At 43.5% G+C, this 10,632-nt stretch overlaps 1 protein-coding gene across 1 annotated transcript; it reads right to left on the minus strand.

The window, feature by feature from the left end:
- Window positions 1-44: 44 nt before the first annotated feature.
- On the minus strand, window positions 45-998 carry LOC115230922 (uncharacterized protein K02A2.6-like). Its single transcript, XM_029801025.1, has 2 exons — window positions 678-998; window positions 45-452 (listed from the first exon to the last, which is right to left on the minus strand). Exons 1-2 carry the CDS (start codon window positions 996-998, stop codon window positions 45-47), a joined length of 729 nt encoding a protein of 242 aa, XP_029656885.1.
- Between the last annotated feature and the right edge of the window lie 9,634 nt (window positions 999-10,632).

The following is a 10,632-nucleotide window of genomic DNA, read 5'->3' on the forward strand; positions in this document are numbered from 1 at the left end:
GTGTCTGCCATACAGGTATGTATGGAACTTTTCACATCCATATACTACTGCCAGGAGTTCATTTCAATATTTGCGTACCTTGTCTCTGTGGGTGAGAGAGCTTTCGAGGCATATGCAATGGGTTTGCCTTCCTGTATCAGTGCTGCACCAACTCCTCTCATAGAAGCATCGACTTGGAGTGTTACTGGTTTGCGTCTGTCATAGTATTGCAGAGTTGTCTCTTTACTGATGAGCTTTTTGATTGCTTTGAAATCCTGTGTGTGTGAAGCACACCAATCAAACTCTACGTCATCTTTGTTTAGTTCTCGGAGATTTGCAGTGTGATCGGCCAGCTTGGGTATGAAGGCTCCCATGTAGTGGATGAGTCCCAGGAAGCTCCTGATTTCCTTCTTGTCTAGGATCTTTAATATCTCTGATGGCTTCGACTTTAGCGGGGTCTGGCTTAACTCCCTCTGCAGAGTATATAATTCCAAAGAATTTGTACTCCTTTTCTTTTATTATACACTTGTCTGCATTGAGTTTGATGCCTGCTTGTCGGGTTTTCTCCATAGCTTCATGTAAATTGAAGTCATGTGTGGTCTCATCCTTGCCATGCACTTGGATGTCATCTGCTATTCCAATTGCTCCCTTGCAGCCTTGGTATGTCTCATTTGGCGCTGGAAAACATCTTGGCTCACCTTCAATCCAAATGGGAGTCGGTTGAACCGATATCTGCCAAATGGTGTGTTGAAGGTAGTGAGCTTGGATGACTCTTTGTCTATTTTTATATTCCAGTACCCATTACTGGCATCCAGCTTGCTGAATATTTTGGATCCAGCCAATGATGGTGTGATTTCTTCAAGGGTTGGAATTGGATGGTACTTCCTTTTTAATGCCTTGTTCAAGTCCCTTGGGTCGAGGCATATCCGTAGGGTACCATTGGGTTTTTCCTTGATCACAATTGAATTTACCCAGTCTGTTGGTCGTGTCACTTTGGTGATTATTTCCTTTTTTTCCATTTTGTCCAACTCTGTCTTCAGCTTCTCTTTTAGTTCTAGAGGGACGCGGTGAGGTGGGTGAACAATTGGTTTGATATTGGGGTCGACTGTTATATGAAAATCGACATTTCACAAAGCACCCGACTGTATCGTCAAAGCATTCAGGGCACATGCTTATCAGTTCCTCTTTGTTTGTGATTGGCGGTCAGTCTTTGATAGGCATATCACTGTCAATCCTGCTCGGAGCTGCTTTCACTTCAGCATTGATTGATACAATCTTTAGCTTTTTGCAGGTATTGAGTCCAAGAATTGCTGGCCCTTCTGTTCTTGTGACATAAAAAGAACACTTAATTATTTTTCCTTTGTGTGTCCCTGCGATAGTTGTTTTACCCAGTTGTGGAATCCTGGTTCCTCCATACGCAGTGAGGATTACATCACTTGGTGTGAGGATTCCTTGTTTGACTTTATCCTCTTTTGTTATGTGTTCTGGGAACATCTTTTTGTCGAGGTTGACAGGTAAGATATTACTCTGGGCTCCAGTGTCAATCTTTAGTCTTAAGTCAATGTTTATTCTTTTCTTGCCAGCCTTCTTTTGTATTCTTATTGTCGTGTATGCCTCATCTTTCTTCCGGTCGTCCTTTCCCATCTCATGCACATTTATTGTGCCAACTGCCAAGAATTCCTCCTCTGAGGTGTTTTGTTCCTGTTGTTGTGCATGTATATCTCTTCTGTTTCTGCTCCTCTTTGAAAATTGGGGCTTGTATCTCTGGGATTTCGTTATCCTACACATTTTCTCCCAGTGGTTCAGTTTTCCACATGCTTTGCAGTGTGTACCGAATGCAGGACATTTTTTTTCGGTTATTAAATTCATGCTCTGTACCACAGTACTGGCATGTTCTTTGTTTGTGGGTATGTGTCCTGTGCCTAGATACAACATCTACACTGCTACCAAGTGAGCTTGTTTGTAAGCTAAGTGAGACCATCTGTTTGGCAGTGGCTTCGAATGCTCTTGCAGTGTCTACTGCTTCTACCAACTGGAGAGCGTCCTTACCTATTAGTGATTTTTGTACTTCTTTGTGGGCACACCCCCATATTAATTGGTCTACAATTCTCTCCTCCCTGTCTTTGAATTTGCATTTCTCTGCAACATTTTTCAGTCTTGATAGGAAATTGTCAATTGTTTCTTGTGGGTCTTGTTTCAGGCCCTGGAATTCGTATCTGTGAATTCTATGGTTCGACCTGGGCTCTAGGTCCCTTTCAAATTTTTCAAGAAGTGTATCTGGGTTATTGCAGTCGGATTCTGACATATCCCAGCTATTGTTTAGGTCTATTCCTTTATTACCTGACCATAAAAGGATATAGCTTACCTTTTCATCGTCAGTAGTGCCTTTCAGGAAACTTTTGAAAGCTAGTTGAGCTTTTTGTTTGAGTTTTTTAAATGCTTCTACGACATCACTGGAATCCCAGTTCATAATCGGATGTAGATTCATCTGTACAGCGACGGGGGTCGCCATCTTGGATCGTCGTGTATTTTGTCCGAAGACGAAGCGATGTTTTGTTTGTTGATTTCCTGGGTCGTTGTGTTTCTGTTTTGTTTTAAAGGCACAGTTCCCGATTATTTACCGCTGCCACCATGTTATGTGTAGTTTGTGTTCTAATGGGATAGACAACCAACTGAAAGCCATTGTTATATTTATGTGTTCATTATCTTTACATGTTACATGGACGACGACATTCAGCGTAGTAATACATTATATACTTTACACACAGTTGTACTGTTCACTAACAAAATAGTGCCAAGAGTGGGGATGTAGTTTGGCATACGCAAACACATAGATATGAATGTGTAACAAATTAGACACCCTTCCTATTGCTGATAATTCTTAACTGTTTCTCAAGTAAAGGATCTTTTGCTTCACACATTTTGAAAGTACAGTCATCACTTGAAACTCAGAGATTTGTAGAGAAGACATTTGCCCACAGTGCCACGTAATAGAATTGAAATCAAAAGGCATGTAGTTACAAAATGAACTTCAAACCACATGGTTATGCTAGTTTGGGTCTAGGTGGCATGGATATTCTACAGGCAGAGAAATGGTGTGGATAAGGTGATTGAAGTAGTCAGGGTATGTGATAGAATTATTACGCTAAGAATAACCTTGTTCAATAACAATGAATCTCTTCCATGGACTGCCTCAACAACAAAAGATGACAAAGTTCTCATGGTGGCAGGGGACTTCAATGGTCATGTTGGAAGACACCCTGATGGATTCCAGGGTGTGCATGGGGCTTTGGCTCAAGAAATGAGGAGGGTGGGGAACAAGGCTACTGGGATTCTGTGATGCTCATGGCTTACTGGTCTGCAACACCAACTTCAGGAAACTGGCCAATCTTCTGGTAGACACACCAGCCAGATTGATTACATCTTCACCAGACACAATGACAGGTGTATTCTCATAAATGTAAAATCTTACCCAAGTGAAGAATGTACAACTCAACATAAGCGAGTGGTTAGTGATTTCAGACTTAGGGCCAGAAGGATCCAAAGACACAAGCTAATATGGAAAAGGAGGTTATGGAATGTCAAGTATCCTTCAAATGGGCAGGGATTTAGTGATGTTCTTAATGAAACCTTTGATGAGAAGGAAACAGGAATAGAGACATATTCTTTCACTCATGAAAATTTATCACACCTTCACATAGTCTTTCGTTTCTAATTTCATCTCTAATCTTATCTTTCTCCAAATCCAGGAATCATTCCACTCGCGTGTTCTGACCCCCCACCCACTGGCTCACCTATCGGCCTTCCTTCTGTCTATCTAATTCCTACATTATATGCCGATAGATATCTATCGGCCTTTTTCTGTCTCTTAATTCCTAGCCCATGGTTGCCAGTTCGCGGCAGTAGGCCTGCCCCCACCTCTCCACCTGTACTGGAAGTCCCCATCTCGTCTTCCTTTGCCTGTCTCCCATGAACACCTAAAGGCCTTACGCCAACCCCACCCCTACTATATAAGGTAGTGATCATACAGTGCAAAACATGATAGTTTAGTGTAAGCAGGTTGAACTTAAGATCATTGTTTGCTTATGAATTCTGCCAAATGCGAGCTCTCTTTTTAGGTACATGACGCCACTGTCCTCCGTCCCAGGGTCTCTAGGGCCCATACCTCCCACACCCTCAGGGTTGGTACTCTCAACGTCGGCACACTGATGGATAGAGATTTAGAGACATATTTCTCAAAGCCTTTGACGAAATAGAAGGGGATATAGCTTCACATGGTATAGAAGAAAACTGGAGGTTCCTACAGGACAACCTGCTAAGGGCCACCGACCAGATCTGTGGATGGTGCAAAGTACCCTCCCAACCCAAAATAACGTGGTGGTGGAACAATGTTGTAGACAGGGCTATTAGACAAAAGAAACAGGCTTGGAAGGACTGGAAGAACAGTGGTAGAAGGGAATTGTATCAGACTGCCAGAAGGGAAGCTAGGAGGCAGGTTTATTTAACCAGAGGGGAAGCAGATAAGAAAAAATTTGCCAATGTTCTGCGCCGTGAGGATGAAAGACTTGAGGTATTTCGTGTTGCAAGACAGTGTGTGAGAGTGAATCGTGATGTGGTAGGAGAGAAATGTGTTCGCAAGGATGACGGTTCACTTGCGCTAAATGAGGATGCAAAGAGAGAGGTTTGGAGACACCATTATGAAAGGTTGCTGAAATGAATGGGATAAAGAGAGTCTGCCGAATGTCGACCCAACAGAGGGACCAGCTATCCGAGTTGACAGTTCCTTGGTAGTTAAGGCAATTAGAAGCATGAAGACAGGGAAAGCCCCGGGCCCATCAGGAATTATTGCAGAGATGCTTAAAATATCTGATAGTGTCAGCTATAGCCTAGTCACCCGTGTAGTTAACCAGGTGATACACGAAGGAGTCATTCCCAATGACTGGTGTAGCAGCATAATAGTCAACTGCTACAAAGGTAAAGGTGACGCCCTAGATACAAATAACTACAGGGGTATCAAGCTGCTGGATCAGGTAATGAAGGTTACGGAGAGGGTTATAGCCCAATTAATTAGAGAGAGAGTTAGCTTAGATGAGATGCAGTTTGGGTTCGTGCCAGGGAAAAGTACTACTGATGCTATATTCCTGGTAAGACAGCTGCAGGAGAAATACCTAGCCAAAGATAAACCCCTATACCTGGCTTTCGTTGACATGGAGAAAGCCTTTGATAGGGTCCCCTGATCCCTTATCTGATGGTCATTGAGGAAACTAGGGATAGATGAATGGTTAGTGAGAGCTGTGCGAGCCATGTACAGGGACGCTGTCAGTAAGGTGAGGGCTGGCAACGAGTACACTGAAGAATTCAGCCCCCTCCTATTTATCATAGTCCTCCAGGCAATAACAGAGGAATTCAAGACAGGATGCCCCTGGGAGCTCCTCTATGCTGATGACCTTGCTCTAATTGCTGAGTCACTATCAGAACTTGAGGAGAAGTTTCAAGTGTGGAAACAAGGATTAGAATCGAAGGGCCTTAGAGTCAACCTAGCTAAAACCAAAGTCCTAATAAGTAGGAAGGTAGACCAATCACAAATGCCTTCAGGTAGATGGCCCTGCTCAATCTGTAGGAAAGGTGTAGGTAGAAACTCTATAAGATGCACCAAGTGTAAGCTATGGACACATAAGAGGTGCAGCAATGTCAAAGGTAGGCTAACTGGGAAGATAGCTTTTGTATGTGGCAGATGCTCAGGAGTAATAAACACTGAAAATGCGCAGAGAACAACTTCCGCCAGGGAGAAAAACTAGAAGTAGTTGATAGCCTCTGTTACCTAGGTGACTAAGTCAGAAGTGGGGGAGGGTGCGCTGAAAGTATAGCTGCTAGAATAAGAATATCTTGGTCAAAGTACAGAGAACTCTTACCTCTGCTGGTGACTAAAGGCCTCTCGCTCAGAGTAAAAGGCAGACTGTATGATGCATGTGTACGTACAGCCATGCTACATGGCAGTGAAACATGGGCCGTGACTGCTGAGGACATGCGTAAGCTTGCAAGGAATGAAGCCAGTATGATCTGATGGATGTGTAATGTCAATATGCATACTCGACAAAGTGTAAGTACCTTGAGAGAAAAGTTGGACCTAAGAAGCATCAGATGTGGTGTGCAAGAGAGACAACTGCGCTGGTATGGTCATGTGGCGAGAATGGATGAGATTAGCTGTATGAAAAAGTGCCACACCCTAGTGGTTGAGGGAACCTGTGGGAGAGGTAGACCCGGGGAGAAAGTGATGAAGCATGACCTTCGGACTTTAGGCCTTACCGAAGCAATGACTAGTGACCAAGACTTTTGGAAATATGCTGTGCTCAAGAAGACCCGGCAAGCCAAATGAGACCATAACCTCGTGGCCTATGCCAGGGGCGTAACCAGCCCACTTATGTGTACCTTTTCTTTCTTTGGACACTAAACTCTGCTGGCGAAGACCTCTTGAGACAAGTGAAATCAAAATCAATTTCAATGACTGGCATCCGTGCTAGCAGGGTGCAAAGAGCACCATATGAGTGTGATCGTTGCCAGAGCGGCTAACTGGCTTCTGTGCCGGTGGCACGTGAAAGGCACCATTCAAGCGTGATCATTACCAGCATCGCCTTACTGGCACTTGTGCCAGTGGCATGTGTAAAAAGATTCGAGCAAAGTTGTTGCCAGTACTGCCTGACTGACCCCCATGCCAGTGGCACGTAAAAAGCACCCACAACACTCTTGGAGTGGTTGGTGTTAGGAAGGGCATCCAGCTGTAGAAGCTCTGTAGAAATGCTGTAGATATGGTGCAGCCATCTGGTTCGCCAGCCCTCAGTCAAATAGTCCAACCCATGCTAGCATGGAAAGCAGACGTTAAACGATGATGATGATATATATATACAAATATATGCATGTGTGTGTGTGTATGAGTGGATGCGTGGTAAGTAGCTTGTTTACGAACCACATGGTTCCGGGTTCAGTCCCACTGCGTGGCACCTTGGGAAAGTGTCTTCTGCTATAGCCTCGGGCCAACCAAAGCCATGTGAGTGGATTTGGTAGACGGAAACTGAAAGAAGCCCGTCGTATATATGTATATATATATGTGTATGTTTGTGTGTTGTGTTTGCCCCCCTCACCCAACATCGCTTGACAACCGATGTTGGTGTGTTTACGTCCCCGTAACTTAGCGGTTCGGCTAAGACTGATAGAATAAGTACTAGGCTTACAAAGAATAAGTCCTGAGGTCGATTTCCTCGACTAAAGGCGGTGCTCCAGCATGGCCACAGTCAAATGACTGAAACAAATGAATGAATAAAAAATATATATTCTGTGATTTGTAACCTCAACACAGGAGAGTCTCTTTTTCAAGGATGGACTTTATGAAATTTTACTCATCATACATTGAAGGACAAATCTTTCAATTTACAATTTAATATAGTGGAACATTTAGTATATGCGTGTGTGACAAAACACGGATTTCAGAAAAATGACCAGCTAAGCGATTTTAACTTTCAACCTCATCCATTCATATTTTTATGCGTAGATTCGTAACCCTAACCCCTTCCCCTCGTTCTCTATTATCTATTTCTCTATCTTGTAAACATGGCACCGATAGCTTCCTGTCTGTCTTAAGATCTTGCATTTTTCTATTCCTCTTTTATTTCAGGTTTATCCCTTCGTTATTCCATTCTCCCGAATTCCCTACAAAAATATTCTTTCTTCCTTAACGTCTGACCACCTAAGGCTCTGACCCCACCCCCCTCTGACCCACTGTCTCTCTCTTTCGACTTAGCACTGCGGTTTCCATTCAATTAAATTATGTTTTCCTCAAATCCCAAAGTTTCAACTTTCAACTCTATCTCACGATTTCGGCATTGGCTGTTTCAGTAATTTTTGTTGCAGAGAATTCCCTACGAATAATCTTCTCCCTTGTGTCTGTCCCTCAACCTCGTTGCTCCTTCGCAGTGCGCCCGCCCGCCCTCCCACCCCCTCCACCAATACCGGAAGTTTCTACCTCTGTCTTACATGGCTATCCCCCCCACGAATACCCCCACCGGCACCCCTATGTAGGGTTTATTGTGATCATATAGCGCAAAAACTGTGAAATGTATGCAGGTTGTAGTCTAGAGTCTCAGTATGAAATCTGGCAAATGCAAGCTTTCTTTTCAGGTACATGACACGGCTGTCCCTCATCCCAGGGTCTCAGAGGCCCACACCTCCCACGCCCTCAGAGTTGGCACACTCAATGTTGGCACATTGAAAGGTAGGTGTGGAGAGCTGCTTGAACGGAGACGTGTGGATTTATGCTGCATCCAAGAAGTAAAGGTGGAGAGGAGGTTCCTCACAGACAAGGAACACAGGTACAAGATTTTCTGGGCAGGGAACACTGACGGGGTCGGGGGCGTGGGTATGCTTCTTGCAGAGAAATGGGTAGATAAGGTAATCGAGGTAGTCAGAGTAAGTGACAGAGTACTTAAGATTAGATTAGTGCTTCACCATAGGTCAGCTACCATCATCTCGGCATATGCCCCTCAACCAGGACTACCGGAAGGACAGAAAGACCAATTCTATGACACCCTATTGCGGACTACCTCGTTGACAAATGACAGTGACCTTCTCTTTGTGGCAGGTGATTTCAATGGACATGTCGGACGGCATGTCGGGGGCTTCCATGGCGTTCATGGAGGTTACGGTTTTGGCTCTCGCAATGAGGAGGGAACCAGGCTGCTGGAGTTCTGCGATGCAAATGACCTTATGATTTGCAATACCAGCTTCAGGAAACCCCCTCTCACCTAGTCACCTACCGTTCTGGCAGACACACTAGCCAGATTGACTACATCCTAGCCAGAAAGCGGGAAAGGGGCTGCTTATAAATGCCAAAACCTTCCCAGGCGAAGAATGTACTCCTCAAATATATTAGTAGTTAACGACTTCAGGATCAGAGCTAAATACATGCACCAGAATTCTGTATGGTGTTATCCATATAAATCCGTGGGGTGATTATAATCAAAATAAGCAACAAGAATGACTCCGGAAATTTGGTATGATCGTTTCGTACTACATCATTTTATTAAATGTTGTAAGTATTACAACAGTTTTTAAAATACTGAGCACTCATCAGCCAATTATAGAGGTTTTCCATTAATACAAAAATTTTAATATCAAGTGGCAACATTATGGAGAAGGTAGATACATAGACAAAGATGTGGATTTAAATTTTAAGAACATTTGAGGTAGTGGAGCCCATCAACTGAATGACTAAGATTCAGTTGTTCCAGACTGCTGAAAGGTTGTGAGGGAAGACAAATGAAAGGAGACAAAGATTTTCTATTTATAGAAATGGATAAAGGGGATGTCAGAGCTCTAAAAGGAATTCATGTTGAAGACAGCAATTACCACTACCAAATGCCAATTACTACTATTTGATGAACAGATTTGGCATTAGGAGAACTAGGTCAATGTCAAGTGGTCACAATAATATTCACAGAGAATGCGGAGACCTTACAAACCCTATGCACATCATCACAACAGTTGGTCTATAATTCCGAGTACATTGACACGTTAGAATAAAGGAAAAATATAAATCTAAAATTTATTCAATTATGAGTAGGCATAGTACTTATTAACTGGGGGGAAAACCTTATAATCAAGTGAACATATTAGGGGTCAAAATATATACTAAGAAAGATGAAGAAGAAAAATCAAGAGAAGAAATTCGTAGGTTTAGTAGAAGTGATTTAATAATATGAAGAGAGGTAATTTAGAAGAGTAAATTATTCAGATTTCATGGATAGTGAGTTGATATTATGAATTAAAAATAGGATCTATTGGAAATAAAATTTGCTACCTGAGGATAAGGTTAATTAGTTAGGATGAGGATAGCTGTGTGAAAAAGTGTCACACCTTAGCGGTTGAGAGAAACTGTGGAAGAGGTAGACCCAGGAAGACCTGGGATGAGATGTTGAAGCACGACCTTCGAACATTAGGGACCAAGACCTTTGGAAATATGATGTGCTTGAGAAGACTTGGCAAACCAAGTGAGACCATAACATGGCCTTTACCAGGGGTGTAACCAGCCCACTTATGCGTACCTTCCCTTCATTGGACACTAAACTCTGCTTGCAAAGGCCTGTTGAGGCAAGTGAAATTGAAATCAAAATCAAAATTGATGACTGGCATCCGTGCTAGTGGAGCGCTAAGAGCACCATCCGAGCGTGATCGTTGCCAGAGCAACAAGCTGTCCTCTGTGCCAGTGGCATGTAAAAAGTACCATTCGAAGGTGATCGTTACCTGCGTCACCTTACTGGCACTTGTGCTGGTGGCACGTGAAAAAACATTCAAGCGAGGTTGTTACCAGTGCCGCTGGACTGACTCCTGTGCAGGCGGCACATGAAAAGTACAATTTGAGTGTGGCCGTTGCCAGTACCACCTAACTGGCCCTAGTGCCGGTAGCATTAAAAGCACCCACTACACCCTCGGAGCGGTTGGCGTTAGGAAGGGCATCCAGCTGTAGAACTCTGCCAGATCAGATGGAGCCTGGTGCAGCCATCTGGTTCAGCAGACTTCAGTCAAATCGTCCAACCCATGCCAGCATGGAAATCGGACGTTAAACGATGATGATGATGATGATATATATGTATATACACATAT

Source organism: Octopus sinensis, unplaced genomic scaffold (genome assembly GCF_006345805.1).
Source record: "Octopus sinensis unplaced genomic scaffold, ASM634580v1 Contig16788, whole genome shotgun sequence".
In the NCBI taxonomy this organism is placed as follows: domain Eukaryota; kingdom Metazoa; phylum Mollusca; class Cephalopoda; order Octopoda; family Octopodidae; genus Octopus; species Octopus sinensis.

Bases quoted from the DNA above. Each gene is read 5' to 3' on its own strand.
- LOC115230922 (XM_029801025.1), bottom strand. From the start codon at position 998: ATGGAAAAAAAGGAAATAATCACCAAAGTGACACGACCAACAGACTGG. The intron at 453-677 runs GTGAGCCAAGAT...TATACTCTGCAG, and splicing joins GACTCCCATTTGGATTGAAG to AGGGAGTTAAGCCAGACCCC.